This window comes from Girardinichthys multiradiatus, chromosome 18 (assembly GCF_021462225.1).
Source record: "Girardinichthys multiradiatus isolate DD_20200921_A chromosome 18, DD_fGirMul_XY1, whole genome shotgun sequence".
Lineage (NCBI taxonomy): Eukaryota > Metazoa > Chordata > Actinopteri > Cyprinodontiformes > Goodeidae > Girardinichthys > Girardinichthys multiradiatus.
In genome coordinates, this window is record NC_061810.1 from 23,809,227 (window position 1) to 23,833,208 (window position 23,982).

General features: G+C 37.3%; 1 protein-coding gene across 2 annotated transcripts in view; it reads right to left on the reverse strand.

The window, feature by feature from the left end:
* Positions 1-2,475: 2,475 nt before the first annotated feature.
* Positions 2,476-23,982, reverse strand: part of gucy1a2 (guanylate cyclase 1, soluble, alpha 2) — an 82,086-nt gene continuing 60,579 nt past the window's right edge. Inside the window, exons 7-9 of one of the 2 annotated variants that reach the window (XM_047392109.1) lie at positions 20,163-20,306; positions 7,436-7,590; positions 2,476-5,262 (exon numbers count right to left, since the gene is read on the reverse strand). In XM_047392109.1, coding sequence (XP_047248065.1) covers positions 5,043-5,262; positions 7,436-7,590; positions 20,163-20,306 — 519 coding nt within the window. In that variant the 3' untranslated portion in view covers positions 2,476-5,042. Of the gene's footprint in view, positions 5,263-7,435; positions 7,591-17,964; positions 18,279-20,162; positions 20,307-23,982 lie in introns of those variants that run through there. The other variant, XM_047392110.1, reaches the window with a different exon arrangement.

Consider the following 23,982-nt stretch of genomic DNA (forward strand, 5'->3'; position numbering starts at 1 on the left):
TAATGATATGCTAATTTTGTGAGATAGGAATTTTGGGTTTTCATGAGCTGTATGCCAAAATCATCCGTATTAAGACAATAAAAGACCTGACATATTTCAGTTAGTGTGCAATGAATCTAAAATATATGAATGTTAAATTTTCATCATGACATTATGGAAAATAATGAACTTTATCACAATATGCTAATATTTTGAGAAGGACCTGTATGTACATAAAACTACTTATAAGATTTCACCCTTATTAATCTGAAAATGTATTTCTGCGTCCCTGCATACATATGATTATTATTGCTTCACGTAGGTGCTGCAGGTGCTGGTTCCCTGTTATTACCATGAACATGCATTCATGTGGTCGACTATAAATCAGGAACAGTTATATGCTGTGTCGATATCAAACAGTATCATGTTAATAACATTTTGCTCTCTTTAGTCCACACAAAACAGTCTACCACCTCTGATGCTGAGCAGCAACCTGTCTAAAAATTAATGCATACAGGACACAAATACTTGCAGATTTAGTAAACAATGCACTAGTTTTGATTTTGTTTTTTTTTGTAAATACTATCATGACTAATGTCAAGATAATCATTTTATTTGTAATCACTTTTTCCTCACATACATTTCTTAAAGTGTAATTTCATAATCCAAAACATTTTTGAAAAAAGATATGTGGAGATTTTTTTTACAGTAAGTTTGGATAACATAATGGGTATGAAAATACTTTTTTAAATACTGTCAGTTTCTTCTTTAGAAAAATGTTTGTCCTTCATCAGCTATTTCAAATGTTGCTCATATGTGGCACCTACAGGAATGATGGATATTATGCATTAGAGTCAATGTGGATAAAACAAAAAAGGCCAATAACAACAATAATTCTATAAAAATTATGACACAATGTTTTCTCTCCATCTAATATAAGTCAGACTACACTCTTCTAGTTTTAGGTTAGTTAGGGTTACCAAAATTATTTCTATTTACTAAATTGCCAGAACGATGAGAGAGAAATGTTTTGAGTTATTACTTTAACTTTCTTCAAATTTACTTGTTCACATAAATTTCCTTTTTATTTGGTAAACTGACTTGGGTCAAACGTTTTGGACATCCATCAAGAAGTTTCTCACAGGAGTTTACTGGAATTTTGTCCCATTCTTCCTGACAGGACTGGTTTAACTGAGTCGAAATTGTAGGCCAGCTTACTTGCACACATCTCCTCTTCCCACAAATGTTTAATGGGACTGAGATCATGGCTATTTAATTGTCCCTCGAATCACTTTGTAATTAATTTGACAGTATGATTAGAGCCATTGTCCATTTGGAAGACCCATTTGCTCCCAAGCTTTAACTTTCTGGTTCATGTCTTCAGTCGTTGATTTAATATTTACCCATTATGATTATTCGTCAAGATGACATCTGTTAGTGAAAACATCCATCCCACCCCCATACTTTATAGTTGGAAACGTCTTCTCAGGCTTAGGAGTTTGGACATTCTCATTGTGTCTAAATTTGGATATAATTGCTTAAATAGATAAACTTTGCACCTTCAGGCATCTGAAGTTCCACCCAAGAAAGAACCAAACTTGTGGAGATCCACTACTCTCTTCCTGATATCTCTGTAGATTTCTATAGATTTTTCTCATGGTGTCACACACGAAAAAAGGTGTGTTTTTGGTGTTGCCATAAATACATCCACAGGTGAGCTTCCATTTAACTCAAATGTTGTGATTTAACCTGAGGAGCTTACAAAGTCAAGGCATTATCATGTTCTAAGTTGTTTAAAAGCATACCAATCTTAGGTTATCTAAACTTTTAAATTTAAATGGACTATGGTAAATTAACTGAACTTATACTGTGCTTTTCCAGTCATACAGACCACTGAAAGCGCTTTATACTATTCATACACAGATACACAATTTGAGGTTAACTGCCTTGCCCAGAGGCCCATCGACATGTGGCAGGAGGAAGCTGGAATTGAACCCACAACTCTCAGAGCCATTTAAATAAATGAAGAGAAATAATAATAAAATTTAAAAAAAACTTCTGATCTGATTTAATGTCAGTGACAAAAGAAAGATTGTGTATTTTTTATAGAATATGGAAAAATAGTTTTCAGCTCTAAACATATTCTATGGAAAGTAATTTTTTTAACCTAACAAATCCCCATTTCACTCCTCTTTACGAAAACGGCTGCATGATCACATTTACTCACAACAATTACCCTTCAAAATCCAAATCCTTTTTACGTAAAGCTTTGTTAATTTGTTGATCCCAGGATAACATATGTATTTTCAAACTCATCTGATGAAAGGAATTAGGATACAATAAGCCAACCTCTGCAGATGAAACTGATGTTATGAAGCTGACCTAAAATTAAAAAACAAATCTCAGACAAAAACATGACCAGTTCCATGTTTTAAAATCTACTTTTACCTGTTGTATTGTGTTTTTTAATTTAACACCATCTTTTCAAGAAATCTGTATTCATCTGTTTATTTATTTACTTATTTATTTAATACACACAATGACAATGATTCACTGCTTGGGTATGTTAAAAGTAGATACTTTTGTTATTTATTATTCCTACCAATATAAAATATTGCATTTTTAAGCTGGTGTCACTTTTCTTTCTATTACTTGTGAAAAAAATGGCCTTATGTTTTGTATTAACAATATTTTTTGCATCCAACATACAATAAGTGATTATTTTGTATGGCACATGTTTCAGACAGAAAACATTTTCTCATTCTTACACATGGTCGACAATCTTTCAGAATGATACACAGAAACTACACCGTTAATTAAAAATCATAATTAATGTGCTGGTGGCATCTTTGAAGCAAAACGGCACATTTTATTTATTATTTTAAGACCTGCTACATCATTTTTCAAGTTGGTATGATATTAGTTTTCCAATGCATTTATGGAGGACTATGGTTATATAAATGACTTCAAGCTGGTAATGAAATATTAATATAAAAAGAAAAAAAAACCAAAGCTTTTTTAATCTAAGAAGTTAGCACACAGGAATGTGTTATTTAAGTCTAGGTAACCGCTATCATTTCTGAACTTGTTCTAAATAAGTAATGTATTAAAATAAGTAGCGATGATGGGGAATGTTTGTGTACTTCATGAAACATGAAAATTAAATGCTCAGTTCTCTTTCTGTATTTCTGTTTCTATAACCACATTTTCAGTTTCTGACTGGGTTGAATTTCTTGGTTGAATTTCAGCAGGACATGATTAAAAGCAATTAAATAAAAGTAACTTTAGAAAAGAACACAAATCTGGCAAGTATATGAAATACGCAAAAATCCAACTATCCAGAAGCCATCTAGACACTTTATGATAACCATTTCTAAATAATCATGTTTGGATCTGTCTAGGATAGCCTGAGTTATTCATTCAGCAAGTCATACTCAGTCTGCCAGCAAACAAGTAGACTTGAATTTTATTTATAGTAAAGCCCAAAAATATTCATACCCCTGGCAGATTTAAGTGTAAATTTATCTTCGAATTTGACCATGTTTCTTGTTTTAATACTGACATTTTAGAGCGGCCCTGTTAGTGTCCTGACTTGAATCTGATCTGAATCTTTGGAGGGAGCTAAAGATTAGGGCAATGGCAATGAAACCTTTCAACCTCAAAGACTTGGAGGTCATGAAAATAATGAAAATAATTTAAACAAAATCCAGGGGTAGGAAGTTTGGGCTTAACTGTATATTGGTTTAATTTTTACATGCCTAAGTGAATGAGTTTTACATCAGTCTTTATAAATAGTACAATTAGAAGAAAATCACGTTTGTAAATTGCCTGTATGTCCTGTGAAAACGTTGATTCAACGTTCTTTCAGGTCTGGATTGGGGAACTGTGAACGGATCCATCAAGTCAGCTCCACAAACTAAAACACACAGCAATCTGGTATTCCTGCGGACGTGAAAATATGAAGCCAGTAATATGTCTGCACATGAATAACTGTTTGCATTGATGTGACCCCAAGCAAGCTGCAGACTGACCTGTGCATGTCCCTCCTAAAAGCAAAGCTTTTAGACAATGCTACACGTAGGTAAAAATTCTGATTGGTTACATGAAAGTAAGCACAAGTTGGTCAATGGCAACAACAACTAATTTCATCGAAAAGAGGTTAAAACATGAAATTCAGCAAAAACAAAGAAGCAAAATTAAAAACCAAAAAAGTAGCTGCTATGAGCCATCTTTTTTCTGTGTTTTTAGCACTGTGTTTCTCTCCATTATTACAGTATTGTCCACTATAGTTTGCTTAGGATCCAAAACAATCAAGGCTGTAAGTTTGGATTAGTACAACTCTAGTTGGTATTTCTCTTTCAACATTTACCTTTTCAAAACAAATCAACTTTTTGTTGTTTCCTTGAGAAATCCCAGCCAGCTAGCCGTATGCCAACAGTTTTGAGGTGCAGCTCGTATGTTTAGTAAAGCATAACATGACTTAAAGACAGATGCCAATGAAGGAAGGGGAGAGTTGTATTGTTTTTCATTAGACGTCTTTCTTGCACTTGAGGACATGATGGACAGCAAGTTATACAAAATTCATTCTTCAGCACCCACCTTATAAACGAAGAGGGGTTTTGTTCTGTTTGCACATGGCAAATGAGAGCAACAGTGGACGTGAGCGTGGTCTATCTCAGTTTTAACCCAGTTCTGTTTAATCTGGTCTGGGTATCGTCTGAATGTAGACCACTAGACACCAGTTCTGTAGACAAGACATCCAGCTAGAGCAGAGTTTTTGTCTGAAGGTTTCTCCACAATTTCATTGTATCTGTCCACCTCTTGGAGGATAGATAAAGGACTAGTGCAGCTGCTGTCCCTTAAATGGTTTGAAGAATATCTCGACTGCTCAGGGGAGATGGGGACAGTTGTTCCCTTTCATCTACGATGAAAGCATTTTTTACCAATCCAATCCCACTTTTTACATAACACATTTGCATAACCACAGATCTGTGTGACTGGTTTCCTGTATGTTTCTGGGATTCAAATCCAGTCGTTTACATATCGAACACCTGTGCACAAATCTACAAACTGGTTTCTCTTAGAAACATTGTCCCGATGCTGTAGGAGACCTTCCTCATAGAGGCCGGAGGAGCCGAGCGAGAGCTGGTAAGTGAGGCGTGGCTGCGAGAAGTCCCTGCCTCCAGGAAGTAACATGTCCCTGGAATCTCTTTGGGAAAATTCTCTGGGAGCTCCAGCCGAGAACGAGGGATGAATGAAAAAGAGCGGTCATCTTTCAACAATCTATTGATAAAACAACAGAATCATGGGTTGTAAAGGATGTAAAATAAAATGTAATAAAATGTAATAGCTCTTGATAATCATGGCAATAACAGAAAATACATTATAATGTAATTTAGAAAAATCCAACCTTTAATTTGAGAACATTTAGTCAGTTAGAAAACTAAATCCCAAGTTAGGAATTTTTTTAATGACCAGTGCCACAATTATTTGTAAGCCTAACAAATTCCTATTTATTACATCAATATAAATAAAGCTTTTCTCTTAGCCACTCCTCAAACTGGGAAAGACAACATAACTTGCTATTCAAGTAAGTTAGATTTGTGTTGACCTTAATCAGGAAATGGCAACAAGAAAAAAGCTACTCATGACAAGTTCTACAGTCAGAGCAGTAATTAAGAAAAATCAAGGTGGGGAACCACGTGAGCAGAGACGAAAGCTAGCTCCATGACAGCTAAACAGCATATGTCTGACCAAGTCGAGGGACTTTTCCTGTTCTATTGTAGTGGTTCTGAAGCTGAAAGCTGTTGGATCAAAGGTGGTTCTGAATTTTGGGTTCCCTTTTGGTTCTGTCCCTAGGCAGATTAAAGAAGCTATTAGAACAAAAAACCCCTTCTGTAGCTCAAGGCTTTGAGGTTTTGATTAGCATGCACACTGACGGTTTTATTTCCTAACTGAGAAATCTAAACAGTTTGAATCATTTTTTGATTCACAATAGCTTGGATTACAAATAACAATAGTGTCACACTGTTAAATGGGTGTTGTGTTTTATTTAATGATGTGATTGGATTCTTCAACATTATTACAAAGATAGTTTTCATGTTTAAGCTATTTTAAAGTGTTGTTTTAGAGGGGTAAGGAGATTTGAAGATTTCCTGAGGCCTTTAGGGAAAACATCTTTACTTATTAAAGGCTAGTGAGGGCTGTCACAACAAGGGTTAATTTAATGTATCATACTGGGCTTGTAACCCCATATTTCTAGTTCACAACTTCACCATGATGCCTCCTGATTGGAGCCCCTCACTGGACACATCAGAGATGTGTGTGAAGATTTACTACCAGCTAAGCCAAACATGCCATCCATACATCAAGCTTGATCATCTGAGGCCATTCAGACTGTCCTGAGAAAACTGAGAAGATACTTTTCTTTGCAAATTCAAAAGAAACTGTATTTCCACATAGTTTTACTAAAGACTCTCTGCAGCTAAACCCAGTAAGTAACCCCTTTCTACTACTTGCTGTTATACTGATACTCCTGGCTGGTAATCAGCAACTCATTCATCCAAAGTTACAAGCCTGTGTTTGGCAAAACGTGTTGCCTTCTCTTTCACTTCTCTACATAAGGTTGATGATTTATTCTACAGACTGATAAACATTAAGGTAATTTAACATAGACCTATGAAGATGCTATGAAACAGTTTCTCTAACAAATGTCCTGGAAACCCTGATAGAATGGCATGAAATCTTTGAAATACCAGGAGATTTTTAATAACATCCGGTGGCCTCTGAAAAAAAACATGAAAATGTAATTATCTCTATGTCGTTGAAGACCCTAACACATTGATGAGGACTGGATCATGCATCATGAGAACCAGTTTAATTCTATATGACCTTAAGGCAACAAAAAACAGGCTTGTGGCATCCACAGAGGACCTGACACTGATAGAGAAAACCAAGAACCATTTCTGCTGGGAAGCTTGATTACTGGAATGATGGACAGAGCAGATGAGACACAGCTGGGAAGTGATGTGGAGAGATTGTGTAGAGGAATGGTCAAGTGTTGTCTTATTCATAAAAATGGGTGGTACAAAGTATTAACAGCAGGGTGCTGAGAGGTGTGACACCAGTGAATAAAAAAAACATATTTTTCTTAACTTTGGAAATTCTTCCCACTGAATAAATGTACTCATAGTACAGGATGGATTTTATTTTTTAAATTTCATTTTCATAGTGAGATTATTCTACTGAAACAGACTAATTTAGGGGCTTTTGACACATCCTTACCAGGTGCTTACCAGATGTGAAGCACCTTGTAACAGTCGGGATCTAAAATATTCTTCTAATTTATCCTCGACTCATTATATCAAACACAAACAACTATTTCAGGACTAACCTTTCTTTTATTAAAAACAACATATCCTTCTAAACATGTACATTTTTATGTGGATGTACTTACTGGTAGGTTGTTGGACTAACATTGATGCACCTTGGATGGCTTCCTGATTCGAACTTGCTGGCTAGAGTCACATTGTTCCCAAACAGGCAATATCGTGGCATTTTAACCCCAACCACGCCTGCCAGCACCGAACCTGTGTGGATACCTATTCTTAGCTAGGAGAGGGAGGGAGAAAGAAGGGAAGAGCCATTAGACTTATGACAGGCCAGGAAACTTTTGTTGAAGTTTCTTCTAACGAATAGAGTAGAATATCATCCTTGGATTTAGATAAAAAGGCAAATCACACAGTAGATCTCATGTTCAGCTCAGAGAAATTAAATTAGACAGATATCGAAAATAGAAACTTAGTGTGTCATGTCTGCAGCAGAGAATGTGGACAAAGTCATTTAATTTGTGCCTGAATTCAACCCAACCTGGCCTCTGGAGTGACATGACACCAGCCCTGCCGAGAACGCTCACAAATTAGTTCTCCAAGCTGATCTGAATTGATGCAATTAATTACTGTGCAGCACAAAAGCTTTCTTGTTTTTAAGCTAGATGTACTATGTGTGTTGTGGAATTAGTAATGGACATTGTAGCGCTGCGACAATACCTCCATAATAGCGTTGATGCTATTATCTAATCTCATACCCGGCTGCAACAGGATTTAAAATAGCATGAGAGCGAGAGGGAAAATTAGCAATTCACTCTCCCCCTGGTAACTGGTTTATGGAGCTCGTTTTATCTGTTGTGGATCTATAATTAACTGCAGGCAGAGTGAAGGCCATCCTTCCAATTCTGGGCCACTTGACCAACTATTGATTTATAGCACTTAGGTAAAGATTATACACTATACATTACACACATCAAGCTAGAGGAATCCAGTGAGTTGTTAACAATTAATTTCAACATGCATTCCAGCACATAGCAATGGAGTTATGGCAACAACAGCTGAGGGTTGTAGTGAGATAGAAAGAGCACTGACAAATGCAAAGACAATGGAGAGAAAGGCAACGTGAACCTATAATTAGATGGTAGGACCTTGACGGTTCATGGGTAGAGATAAAGAAAATGAAACAGACAGCAATGGAGAAAGAGGCTGGCAGGTGCACCAGTGTGACCTATTTTTGTAGCTAAACCACTTACAGAGGGCTGTATACTTCCCTGTCTCTACAACAGACGACCACTCACAGACAGACACACACCTACACAAACATATCTGCATCTGCACCCAGTCTCCTTTTTAGTTCTGAGCCTCAAAATACAAACAGTAATAGCTGTACACTCTTCCCCTCTGTTTCGCTGTGAGTCAGCGTCCATCGCACATGGCCCTCATTGAAGTTGAAGAGCAAATGCTGCAGCGGCGCAGACAGCCAATCAAAGCGTAGCCTCTGGCTATGCTGACAAACAGATATAGAGACAGAGATAAACTAGAAGGCTCCACATGTGCCAGCTCACACACTCATATTCAGATTATTTTTGGGCTCCCCTGCACCTCAGCTTTCACTCCAACCCAAGTGGTGACAATAGTGTGCTGTGATGTTAACTGCTTATTTAAAAGAACAGAAGAAGGAAATAAGTTTGAGTGATTTGCGTCCTTGAGGTGGCTGAGTAATAAATGATCCAATTATTAGATAACATATTTTCTAACACATTGTTGTTGTTGTTTGTTTTGTCCTCTGATTATGGTTTTGCTTGTAAGCCTCGTCAGTGCACACAATCTGCATGGTTACAAATGTCGTGGGCCTGGATCAGTGATAAAACTTACATTACACAAGCTTCGTGGCAGGGCAAGTAGGGAACCATTGAGGCTAAAATGATTCATCGAACATCTTGAATGACTAAAATGTTTGCATTTCATGTCACAAAGCAGGAAAGAAGATGAGGAAAAAATCATAAAAAGACTTTACTGTGCTATGCTAACTCAGTTTACTCCAGAGTATGTTTGCTGACTTTTGTTTTTATGTAATCCAAAACTCTAGAGTAAACTAAGTTAGCTTAGAGTAGAGTGAAACAAAACAAAACTTTGCAAACTGATGCATTTCTGATTCTTGAAACATGCATAATCTTGAGATGAACAAAGAGATGCAGTGTCACAAATTAGCTTGAACAAACTGAAGTACAGAATGCAGACACAAAAAATGTCAAATGAGTAAAATGATGCTCAACTCTTAACAATGAAATAATCCACACCACGATGGAACAGCCCGGTGGCTTTCGGCGAGCGATTATGGACAGATTTTCAACAATCTCTGAGAGGGAATTAGAGAGGAATAGATAGACCATATTTTTATTTTGGGTCAGTATTACCATTTATAAAACAAATGTAAACAAGTATAATTTATCTCGTATTGGAAGTACACACATTATTGACCAGAGATTGTGGGTAGAAGCATAAGCTTATTACAATCATTAACATAAGTGGCAACAAATCCCTTTTTTAAAACAAAACATCCAAAGAGACAGAAGGAAAAAAGAAAGCAACATCAGAATTGTGTAATACTAAATAAAACATGACAGATCTTGTCTCATACACAATGAGGGTGATGATGATTAAACCTCACTTTTATATTTGTTCACAGACTGTGAACCAGATCTTCTTCTCTTCCCACTTTTTCAAAAAAAAAATGTTTTACCATATATGAGATTATTAAGGGCTTACTATTTTTTGATCTAGAATGTATTTCATTGTATATAATATTACAATAGCTTTAGTTATTTTACAATGTTTATATGAAGCTTCAAAAACAGTTTATAGTCAATTGTCTACTTCAGATATCTGGTTTCATTAACTAATTTAATTTCAACATCATTATTATCTTAACTTTTATTTGCCTATTTCTAAATTGTACTTATTTTGTTTTGGTGCAATCTAGTGGCAATTTATTAATGTCAATTTTCTCAAAACTATCAGTTCCCTTTCCACAGGCCACAGAAACTTTTTGTACAGCAAGATAATGTATCTTTCTCAAATAAAGTGAATTTCAGACTCCCATACATGACGTAAGTCATTTATGAACAGTATGCAGATCCACTCAAAGTAATCACAAGCTAGTAGACCTCTGCCTTTCCGTCTTACAATATCTGTGAGGAAGCTCGGCTGTATTCAAATCAATTAGGTGTTAAAGGAATATTCTCCAAAGAACAGGACTAAATACTTTGATTACCAAAGGACATGTACTCATCCAAGACAACCATGCAGTTTTAGATAGTTTTAAACTATGGGGTTAGAACGCTGTCAAAAACATTGCGTATATAAAGACGGAAATGTGTGCATACTATGGCTCTTTTGGATTTTACTTATGCGCAACTAGTGACTAATATGCACACATTTCCGTCTTTACATACACATTGTTTTTGACAGCATTCTTACCCCATATTAAACACTCATGTTTGCATTATTGTATATGCAAGAATGCCTTATATATGTTTTTTCATGTATAAAATGATCCACTGGAATAATTATCTGGACCACAGCCCAGCCAGAACTTCTAAAATGAGGCACAGGGGTTCTGATGTGAGGCGGGTGAGACAGGAGAAGCAGAGGGGCGACGCTGCTGTCTGGACTGGTAATAGGGTGACCAGACATTAAAAAACCGAATGCAGGACAACAAAGATGCTTATGAATAAAGGATGCTTTATTCTCGTAATTTAAAAAGAAAATCTCTTCACTTGCCCTAATACTCCGTCGTACTTTAATGAGACAATCTCACATAGTAACATTAATAGCAGCACAGCGACTACACTATGGCCGGAGACGAAGCTTCAGCCACCAGAGCTCTAGCCGTCAGTGGTAACCCAACTGGTACCGTACCTTGGAGAGTGAAACCTTGCGGGAAGTGCGGAGAACCCCGCCTAAAAAAAAAGCCAGTAAAAAAGGGGCGTATTTGGCGGTTTTGTGTTTCTCACACCACAAACGGCTCTTTGCAGCCTGAACTCCCATAGTGCAAAGCCAAGGTTTTGTTTTGTTTTTTCCACAGAATGCAACTAGCCTCGTATGGGTCGGCAACAGAAGTGAACCAGTGGCGAAAATGAACGTCGTCCAGCCAACTGCCGATAAATTTGCACTTACCCATAATAGACGCAAAAAGGCTCACTAACAAGAGTATATTAGCAGCAGTGTTACCAGGTGAGAAATGTAGGATTATCGTACTAGAGACATAAAATTATCGTATTTTGACAGAAATTATCGTACACTCGTCATAACCAAAATAACAAGTCTGTTGATGTGTTGAATAGCGTCTAACAGGAACTCGCAGCTTTGTGACGTCAGTACAGAATGGATTTATCAACATCTGCAGCCTAGAGGCTGACATTTTTTTGGGAGTCCCACGGGAATCCCGCGGGACGGGAGACAGCGTCAGTAAAGATCACGTGATTGGGACGGTACAGGATAAAAAATGAACGGGAGCAGACGGGAGCGGGAGCTAACTAATAGGAGGGAAAATAAACTAGGATCAATTGTCTTTGGAAATGTAAAACTGAGACTTTGTTGTAAACTTTAAGAAAAAAAAACTTGAATCGACACCGCCATTGTGTAGCTTTTTTCCAAGAAGCCTATACTATAATGCGAGTCAAACAAACTACACGACCCACAAGCCAACAGTGCTTCTGATCGATGTTTTCCACCTGCGTTCAGGATGGAGGGAGCAAACGCAGGTGGAGATAGCGGTTTTAACACGCAGTCTGCTGCTTGTAAAACGTGTTTAGTCGTAATCAAGTTCACCAGTGATTAAGGGACACTTGTAAGACAGATTCTGGATTAAATCAACCCTGCATCTCTTCATTCATCAAACCAAAAGTACCATCATGTGTCAAGTCTCATCTGACTAACAAAATTGCTGCATGTGCACTAAAGATTTAAGAGGTAAGGTACGGAAGCCCGTGAGGGGACATGGGGAAATGTATTTATTTTGCGTCCCCACGCAATACTTTTGCATTCGGCATTTTGGAACAACAGCACAGATGATAAACTGCTCATAAAACAAACACTGATATGTGATTGATATGGTTTATTTGTCATATGGAGGTTAACATGCAGTAAACAATGCGATGAAATGCTTAGGATAAGAAGAACCGTTCAAATCACGATGAAAACAAAAACACTAATAGCGTACAAAAAAAAGTACACATCATGCAGCAGTAATAAGCAAACAAAGTGTCACAGATGTGGTTTCGTGCAGTATTATTGTCCAGAGTTCAGCAGTTTGACAGCTTGTGGATAAAAACTGTCTTTTAGTCTGATTTGAAGATAATTTTATTTAAGGCTGATTTCAAAATAAAACTCAATAAATCTCAAAACGGGTGGTGTTTGTTTCATTTTTGCAGTTATCTGATTTGGAAACTATCCCACAAAGTATTGCGAAATAACGCAAAGACTATTGCGTGAGAACGCAAAAAAGAAAAAAATCCCCCCTTGTCCCCTCGCGGACTCCGTAGAAAGGCTTCATCAAGGGAAGATATTAAATAAATATGTTGTGAAATAGAAAAAAATTGAATGTACCATTAAATGTACAATTTATTTAATACATCATTAAATATTAAGTGTACCACTAATTACGTCATGTCGTCTTTAAAATTATACTTAATTATTCAGTGGCACATTTAATTGCATTATAGTCCATTTCATGATATAATGGTACATTTATTGTTTCTAATGATGTATTAAATAAATAAATGGTACCTTTAATTTAATGGCACATTTAATGTTACATTTCTTTCATGTTACATTTACTTCACTTATGAGACATTCACAACATTTATTTATTTAATGATGATTTTATTGTATTAATTGTGTCCAGTTTGACCCTCCATTCTTGATGCCTGTATAGGAGGTCATGTCAGAATTTAAATCAGGTGTTCTGGAGCAGACACACATCTAAAACCTGCAGGGAAGGGGTCCCTGAGGACCAGGGCTGTGAACCATTGAGGTACAGTTTCCAAATTGTGAAGGTAATGCCTTTTTGCTCTTTTGTTCAACAAGTACAGGTCCTTCTCAAAATATTAGCATATTGTGATAAAGTTCATTATTTTCCATAATGTAATGATGAAAATTTAACATTCATATATTTTAGATTCATTGCACACTAACTGAAATATTTCAGGTCTTTTATTGTCTTAATACGGATGATTTTGGCATACAGCTCATGAAAACCCAAAATTCCTATCTCACAAAATTAGCATATTTCATCCGACCAATAAAAGAAAAGTGTTTTTAATACAAAAAATGTCAACCTTCAAATAATCATGTACAGTTATGCACTCAATACTTGGTCGGGAATCCTTTTGCAGAAATGACTGCTTCAATGCGGCGTGGCATGGAGGCAATCAGCCTGTGGCACTGCTGAGGTCTTATGGAGGCCCAGGATGCTTCGATAGCGGCCTTTAGCTCATCCAGAGTGTTGGGTCTTGAGTCTCTCAACGTTCTCTTCACAATATCCCACAGATTCTCTATGGGGTTCAGGTCAGGAGAGTTGGCAGGCCAATTGAGCACAGTGATACCATGGTCAGTAAACCATTTACCAGTGGTTTTGGCACTGTGAGCAGGTGCCAGGTCGTGCTGAAAAATGAAATCTTCATCTCCATAAAGCTTTTCAGCAGATGGAAGCATGAAGTGCTCCAAAATCTCCTGATAGCTAGCTGCATTGACCCTGCCCTTGATAAAACACAGTGGACCAACACCAGCAGCTGACACGGCACCCCAGACCATCACTGACTGTGGGTACTTGACACTGGACTTCTGGCATTTTGGCATTTCCTTCTCCCCAGTCTTCCTCTAGACTCTAGTACCTTGATTTCCGAATGACATGCAGAATTTGCTTTCATCCGAAAAAAGTACTTTGGACCACTGAGCAACAGTCCAGTGCTGCTTCTCTGTAGCCCAGGTCAGGCGCTTCTGCCGCTGTTTCTGGTTCAAAAGTGGCTTGACCTGGGGAATGCGGCACCTGTAGCCCATTTCCTGCACACGCCTGTGCACGGTGGCTCTGGATGTTTCTACTCCAGACTCAGTCCACTGCTTCCGCAGGTCCCCCAAGGTCTGGAATCAGCCCTTCTCCATAGTCTTCCTCAGGGTCCGGTCACCTCTTCTCGTTGTGCAGCGTTTTCTGCCACACTTTTTCCTTCCCACAGACTTCCCACTGAGGTGCCTTGATACAGCACTCTGGGAACAGCCTATTCGTTCAGAAATTTCTTTCTGTGTCTTTCCCTCTTGCTTGAGGGTGTCAATAGTGGCCTTCTGGACAGCAGTCAGGTCGGCAGTCTTACCCATGATTGGGGTTTTGAGTGATGAACCAGGCTGGGAGTTTTAAAGGCCTCAGGAATCTTTTGCAGGTGTTTAGAGTTAACTCGTTGATTCAGATGATTAGGTTCATAGCTCGTTTAGAGACCCTTTTAATTATATGCTAATTTTGTGAGATAGGAATTTTGGGTTTTCATGAGCTGTTTGCCAAAATCATCCGTATTAAGACAATAAAAGACCTGAAATATTTCAGTTAGTGTGCAATGAATCTAAAATATATGAATGTTAAATTTTCATCATGACATTATGGAAAATAATGAACTTTATCACAATATGCTAATTTTTTGAGAAGGACCTGTAATGTCATTGTTCAAAGGAAACAATCACTTAATAAATAAGTAAAATACAACTAGGTACATTTTGTTTATTCAACTAAGATAGGCATGGTCTGTTTCCTTGTTTGATATTTTATTATTTCTTCATTATTATTCTTTTTACTTTAACTGGCCTTTACTACAGCTAAAAACAGGGTCCTAACTAGTCCTTCAAAGAAAGAAATTGCCAAAAGACTAAATGAAGAAAACAAAAATGGGAGTGGCACAGGAGTGGGAGTCGTTCTGAATGGGAGCGGGATGGGAGTGGATTTTTTTCATTATGCTGGCCTGGGATTGGGATGGGACAAGACATTTTTCTGTGGGAGCGGGATGGGATAGGAGAGAAAATCCACTCCCGTGTCACCCTGTACTGCAGCCCCACAGTGTCGGGCTCTGCTTCTTCATCTTTTCTTTTTTTCTTTTCCTCAATCATGGGCGGGCGCAGCCAATCATGGCCGTTGTTCTGAAGCCAACGCATCACGTCACACGTAGGTCACATTTAGAAAAGCACGATTGGCTGGAATTTCCAGCATTTGTTTCCGAATCTGGACGCAGATGCCTTCAAGGTTCACAAAATAACTCCGACAGACTTTGGCGATAGGCTGATGACAACTGATTACAACCACACATTCACGGAATGGTCAAATTATCGTACATTTGGCCTTTTTTAGGAATATTGATCGTACAGAGAGCAAAATTATCGTACAAATATGATAATTATCGTACACCTGGCAACACTGATTAGCAGCAAGCTACCTGTATCCTCAACCTCCTCAAGTCACAGAACGCAATGATGTCTGCGCGCCGCTCAAACCTTCCTTGACAGAAAGGTCCTGCAAGAACAAACTACGTGTACGAGAATATACGAGATTTAAATTGTTCAGCATCAAAAAAATTTAACACCTGTGATTAATGTATTTGAAGACAACTTATATTTTTTTCCTTGAATTTAAGACATTTAAGGTCTTAATATCAAATACATTAATTTCAGACTTTTTACAACTTTTTAAGGATGAGTGGTCGCCCCGAGTTCTGATGGATTAAAGAAGTGACACAGAACCTTCAGCAGATTTAAGCAGGTGGGCTTCCAGAAAAAAAGGTTGAGGAAGCCTAAATTTTATCCAATAAACATTCTGATTACATGATACTGTTTACTGCATAACAGCTGATATAAAAACTCACTTATACAACAGACAGACTGGATATGGTAAATGTTAAGTATATACAGTGAAAGCTGTGTTTAGCTGTTGGAGGGATAACTGGTGCAAACAGAAGATAAAATAGTGTGTAGTTTTCTCACATAAAAACCTATCTGTAAATACAAACAAAACAATTGCGGCCATAGCTCTCCAGCCATGTCCTTTAAAAGGTTTCTTGCAAGACACAGTGCTTGACTCTGCCCCAATATCCACTTGTTATGACATGTTTTCATGGAGAAGTAACAGATGTGTCCTCTCTGCAGCATGGACGGCATGCAGCCCTGGCAGCTTTGTAAACAGTGGAAAATCTCTGTTGGACCTAATGAAATGACAACATCTATTAATTCATGGATTTTCTGGAAGTTCCTAACATTTAAAGTATAATGTTCTAGCAATTGTAGATGTGCTTTATGTGCTAATCCCTTGCAGATTCCTTCATATTGTTACATGAGCATGCTCTGAGAATGGTGAGCAGTAAATGGGGTGAAGAGATTAGACTTTGCACAGCAAAGCCAAAACCTTTTGCTGCAGAAACCCTGCAGTTGTTGCAACTGCAATGTGAACACGTAGTCAGAAATAAAACAGCTGATTTCGGTCAGCATGATCAGCCTCTGACCCCTTCTGAATACAAAATGCAGCAGATACTGCAGATGTTCGGTAGATACAGACTTTACTCCTCAACGGTTTTGTGGGCATTACATTTTCTCCGCACCTCCTGGGACAAAAAGAAAAATGTTTGGCTCTCATACAGCCATCCATCCATCCAGACTGATAAACAATAAATAAATAAAGTCTCATACTTTATAGTAATAACATAGTGAAAACAACTTACAGTGTCTGATTACTATCCATGTTTTCCCCTTGACATTTCACACCTCAATATATTTCAGTGTCCTTGAATCACTCTGTGTCCATTTGTGTCTCACAAAGCATTTTCTCTCAATTCTCTCTCACAGCTCTCATCCTAGTTTGCATAACAGTGTAACATTGGCTAGAGCTGAGAGCACTCGCTGAACAGCATTTATCATCCTGAAGTGTTGAGTATCTGTGTATCTCCCCTCTATGCCTAGCACAAAATGAGGAGGGTGGAATAAAACAGTAAAACAAAAATTCTAGAAAGACAGAACGAGAACAAAAAGCTGGGAGAAAGTGTGAAGGAGGTTAAGGGAGTTAGATACAAAGAAGACAAAGCAGCAGAGTAGAGAAGGATAGAAAGATAAAGAAAGGTATAGGAAAACCAGAGAGAGAGAGCAAATATAAGAGCAAAGGCGCAGGCCAGAAATGCTTGGCAAAGGCTTTCTATTTTGAGACAAATGGGCCGTGTTAGGACCACAGCAGTACACATGAAGGTGTCCTGTCTGTTTTTCAGCAGCTCTCTCATCTCAGCTTCTTTTGCACTCACTTGTTTGGTTTGTTACTTTGCCATGTAGATAGCAGTAAAATTGTTTTTAGTAACCAAATTCTCCTAAATACGTAGCAAAAATAATCAGCTGAACACAGCTTGGACTAATACTTACATTTGGCCTAGTTGTTTTTATTTAATGCACCTTGTAAACATGTTTATAACCCTTGAACTGTATCACACTTTGTCCAGTTACATACACATCCTTCAGAGTACTTTTCTGGGGATTTTATGTTATAGACAAATGTTAAGGAAGATTATATATGGTTTTCATATTTTTACAAATAAAGATGTGACTAATGTGGTGCACATATTTATTTAGGCACAAGAACTGTAGAACGGCCTTTTCTTTAGCAAATCAAGACACTGAAATCCTTTTCAAAATAAAGTTCTGGCAGACTGGATGAAGAGCTTCTGTAAAAAAGCAATTTTCAAGTCTTGACAACGCTTTTTATTTAGATTCACCTTTGGACTTTGGCTCGATCTAAATCACTGCATTGCTGCCTTGGCTGCAAATTATAGGGTCATTATTCCCCTGGAAGTTGAATTTCTGCCCTGTCATTTAAATCTTTAACAGTTTCCTCCCGAATTGCCCAGAATTTAGCTTCCATCCATCCATCTTCCCATGAGTTCTGACCAGCTTCCCCCGTTCCTGCACAAGAAAGACATTCTCAAAGCATGATGCTGCCACCAACATGTTTCACTGTAGGGATGGTGTGTTCAGGGTGATGTACAATGTTAATTTTCTGTCACTCATAGCATTTTTGTACATGCCAAAAATAACTACTTTGGTCTCATCTGACCAGAGTACCTTCTTCCAAATGTTTTTCTGAGTACGGTATGCTTTAAGCTTTTCTTCAACTTCCCCTGACTTGTCTGCTGTATTCTCTGGTCTTCATGTTTCTGTTTGCTCACTAATGTCTCCTAACAATTCTCTGATTAATTACAAAATGATCACAGGAATAACTATTGTGCCAAATGTTTAATTTCTGATAATACTATATTTATATATTATAATTATATAAGATTGCATGTAAGCTTGCAGATCTACTCAGGCTCCTTATGAGTGTCAGGTGACCTTCATGGGGACTGAACTAAGGACAAGCATAAATAAATCATATTCTGTGTTTATTCTATGTTCACCTAAGCCAACATAATGAGTTCCTTTCACTGCTGTGTTTTATTTCCGCAGTAAATAATACTGTTATCATTCTGTGCGACATAATAGCTCCCCTTGTTCTTTTGTCACGCCACAAAAATGGCAAAAATATGCAATCATATCAACGCTAACCTGAGAGGAATGGATGTAGGTGCATTCAAAACAAAGGCTGCTAATTATATGATCAACAATTCAGAACTATCACTGAGTTACTTTAGTTTCACCCTGTGTGTTCAAGTGCATTTGAGACATAAAGGTCAAACACAAGATTTCTAAAAAAAACACTGTAAACACTGTTAGAATGCATCGCCACATTGAACTCAGATCAGTTGATATTATATACTTGATATATGGCTGTTTGTTCTGCAGAAGCATAAATAAATAATTTTGTGTTAATTATTTTGTGTCAAGTATTTCATCCAAGATCCTTCTGGGATTTGGAGCATGCAATCCATTCTAAACTAGTTACAAAGAAACCCCAAAACATAACTATCAGCATGACTGATAGAACTAAAGTAATATGATGCGCCCTGTCAATGGAGATAAAAATCTAACTGCATCTACGTTGCACAAAATCTTAGTTACAAAGGTAAACATACAGCAGTCAAACAAATGAAATGTAGACAAATTTCATCCTCTGTTCTAATCTTGGAGAAGCAGTGTTCCTTTTAACAGGAAAACACCTAGAACCTTACAAAAAATGCTCAGGGAGGTTTGAAACAAAGGCAAACTCTTTCTAAAATGTTCACTAAGCATTTAAACATCCTCAGTATGATCTGATTCTGAAGAGACCCAATTAGCATAATTTAAAGAAGGCTGAAAGAACCTATTATGGACATTCCAGCACAAGCTAATCCAAGAAACCGGCTTTATCTTGTCAGAGCTGTTTTGACAGCACAAAGGGTCTCAATTGAAATTAGGTGGGCAGTCATAACGTTATGGCTGATCTGTGTATATAACTCAATAAAATAGAGACACTTAATGCACTGTATTAATCTGCAGTATTCCAGATTTCATTATTGTTTAATTTAATCTTGGTTTTTTCGGTTATTTCTTCCCATATTGTCCTTTGTGCATGTTTAATTTGTTTTTAGCTCGATACCAACCTAATATCAACTGATGCCTTATTAGCAATAAAACATTTGACCTGACTTGGTGGTACAAAAATTCAGAATACAACCACAAATTCAAAAGAATATTGACCCTCAGCTGGAAAATGACTAAAGGAAAAGTAAGATTAATCTCCTGTAGAAGATGAACCCTGAAAATTAAACAATACAATTATCCTTAGTATAAACAACAAAGCTTGAAAACCTCTTTAGTTAATAAATAGCCCAACACCTGCATGGTAAAGAAAGAAGGAAAATAAAAACTCACCTTGATAGGTTTCCCGTCAGGTGTTAGTACTTCCTCTGAAAGCTCCATCATTTTTAGAGCCATGTGTGCAATTGGTTTTGCATGGCTTTCAACCTTCTTATGAAGTCCACCTGCCACACAGTAGGCATCACCTATTGTCTCAATCTGTTTGGGAGAAGGAGGAGCGTCATGACCTGAAATCAATGAACCGTTTTACAAAATAAGTGCAGCAGGGATTATTTTCTAACACACTAAATCACTTAAGTAGAAAATTAAAAGCAATCCTTGGTTCCCAAACTCATATAAGAACTAATTTCTGTTTATTTTCTCTTACATGATTTCCAAAATTACTATATTAGAACTTGAGATGCTCTTTGTAATGCTTCTTACATCAACTTCATAGGCCTCTAAACTAAACACATTTATGGTCATTTATGACACCAGTTTGCTGAGTTTGCTGTGTATTTGTCTAAAATCTAAAACTGATCAGTGCTCAAATATTATACAATTAATTATAGTCAATTAAAGGTTTATAGGTTACTGTATTTTGTATGCTTGGAAATATTGACAGACTCAGTAATTTTAAAGCAAACAGAGTGGCAAAAAAATATTTAAAGTTGATAATACCTAGAAAATCACCAGATGTGTTGTAGCACAAAGGCACAAAGGGGCAAAATGACCATCCCTCTTTGTCCCCAGGTTGTCAAGTCCCTAGCCTACTTATTGTCACAGCAATCAACAGGGATAACTATATCTATACAAAGATTATTCTTTCTCCAGAATGTTTCTTTATTATTGCTGGAAATACAAATCACAGGGTAAAGATGCATGAGTTTGTTTTTGCTCTTTATGATTTTTATTTACCTTTTTTTACTTCTTTTAGATCAGAGGGGCAGTCAGCATATCCACATCAACTCCAGTACCAAAGTTGACTCCAAGAAGAACTGATTTTGACAAAATTTCCCAATTTCACCAAATAAACTATGAAAACTTAGAAGAAATTGTTCAGCAACTAAGCTCTTCTTCCTGCTGTCTCGATGTTTTACCCACAGCTTTCCATAAGAAAGCTTTGCCTGTAATAACATCTGATTTAACTCAAATAATAAACACGTCCCTTTTGTCAGGTGTTTTCCCCCAGGCCCTAAAAACAGCAATTATCAAACCTCTATTGAAAAAGAGCAACTTGGACAAGCTGCTACTACAGAACTACAGGCCTATATCAAACCTCCCCTTCATCAGTAAGATAATTGAAAAAGCTGTGTTTCAGCAGTTAAACAATTTCCTAACAATGACCAACTGCTTCGATGTCTTCCAGTCAGGCTTCTTCCTCACCACAGTACAGAGACTGCTCTTGTCAAGGTGTTCAATGACATCTGTATAAATGCAGACTGTGGAAGAACCACAGTGCTGGTATTATTGGACCTTAGTGCAGCATTCGACACTGTTGATCACTCCATTTTATTAGAGCGCCTGGAAAACTGGGTCAGGCTTTCTGGTACAGCACTCAACTGGTTTAAATCCTACTTGAAGGACAGGGACTTTTTTGTGTCAGTAGGTAACTTTACATCAGAGAGCACAAAAATCACATCTGGCTTTCCCCAAGGGTCCATCTTAGGGCCCCTCCTATTCAATATCTATATGCTCCCCCTAACTCAGATTTTAATAAACAACAACGTAAGTTATCATAACTATGCAGACGACACACAGCTATACGTTACGATGTCACCAGGTGACCATGAACCGTCAAGCGCTGGGTAAATGCTTAGAAGAAATCAATGGATGGATGAGCCAAAAATGTCTTCAACTTAATCAAAACAAAACTGAAGCAATAATCTTTTAACCAAAGGAAGAGCGTTTAAAAGTTAGCACACAGCTTCAGTTAATACAGCTAGAAACCACCAGTCAGGCTTGAAACCTGGGTGTAGTGATGGACTCAGACCTGAACCTTCAGAGGCACATAAAGACAGTAACAAGGTCGGCCTTCTATCACCTAAAGAACATCTCCAGGATTAAAGGATTAATGTGTCAGCAGGACCTTGAAAAACTAATTCATGCGTTCATCTTTAGTAGAATTGATTACTGCAAAGGTGTCTTCACAGGTCTGCCTAAAAAGTCGATCAGATAGTTGCAGTTGATCCAGAACGCTGCTGCCCGCATCCTCACTAGAACTAAGAAAGTGGAGCACATCACCCCGGTTCTAAAGTCCCTACACTGGCTCCCTGTAGCTCAGAGAATAGACTTTAAAATATTTATTTTAGTCTATAAATCACTGAATGGCTTAGCACCAAAATACATTACAGACTTGTTGTCAGTGTATCAACCACCCAGACCTCTCAGGTCTTCTGGCTCACATCTACTCTGCATACCCAGAACCAGAACCAAACATGGAGAAGCAGCTTTTACTTCTTATGCTCCACTAATCTGGAAAAAACTCCCAGAAAACTGTAAAAGTGCTGAAACCCTAAATTGCTTTGAATCAAGATTAAAAACGTATTTCTTTACAGTGACCTTTGACTATGCTATCTAAACATCGTTAGTTAGGTTTTCAGTCCAACTTTCCTTTCATTGTCTTATCAATCATTTTCTCATTAATTTTAAATTTTTCTATCTTTTATGTTATCGTTTTATCATTTTAATTAATTTTTATTGTCTTTAATTATTTTTGTTCGTAAATTATTACCTTTATGCCACTGTTATATATGTTTCCTATTATATCTCTTTTTATTTTTTCATGTACAGCACTTTGAGTTGTTTTGCTACTGAAATGTGCTATATAAATAAACTTGCCATGCCTTCCCTGTTTTCATTTTATTTAAAGCAAAATGACATGTAAAACTTTTTTATTTATTATTAAATGGTAAAATTAAACAACATGTGAAAAATAGTTCTCAGGATATAGTATTTTATTTAGTAAGTATTTCATGCTCCTAGCATACATCTTACTGAGCCACACATAGCAGTAGGAAAACCTACAAGTACCTACCTTCTGTTAAAACATGTTTAAACTACAAATAAGACCTAGCTTCATGGATCTTTTATATTCAAAACAGCAAGCCAGAAATCGATATTGCTGACAGTGCGTTGAAAAATAGCTTTAGAGCAGATAACCCGAAGTAAATCTGGAAATACCAACGGCTCTCATTAAAGCCTACCATAGACTAAATCATTATGACAGCAACCATGACAATGGAGACATATGGGTGATTCACTCTCCTCTGGTGTCCTCCTGTTCCTGCATGACAAACGAACCAACTCTTCCATCGCAACACTCAAGGACCATCCTAATCACAGTCACTGTCTCCCTTCCTCTCAACATTTTCGCTTCCCATCTCTCGACATATCTGCTCTGTCATATGTTTAACAACTGATACAAGAGAAGCCCATTTTATAGGAGAGTCATAAGATATCAGAAAGGTGTCTAAGCTCTAAGACACAGGCTATTATTCACTTTTCCAAAATACAGTACATATACAAATGTAGACTCACACACACAGTGCCTTTAAAATGTATTTTGTCAACTTTACTCTGATACTACAAAACAATATTAACCAATTTCTGTCTGACATTAAACTAATAGAAATCCACCTGTGTGTAATTTAATCTCTGTATAAACAAAGCTGTTCTGTAAAGGCTTCAGAGGACCGTTAGAGAATATTAGTGGACAAACAGCATCATGAAGACCGAGGATCACACCAGGCACCTGTGAAGTTCAAAGCAATGTTAGATTATAAAACAACATCTCGGCCTTTAAACATGTCATGGAGCTCTGTTTAGACCATCATTCAAAAATAGAAAGGGTATAGCATAACCACAGATGTACCAAGATATGGAAGCCCACCTA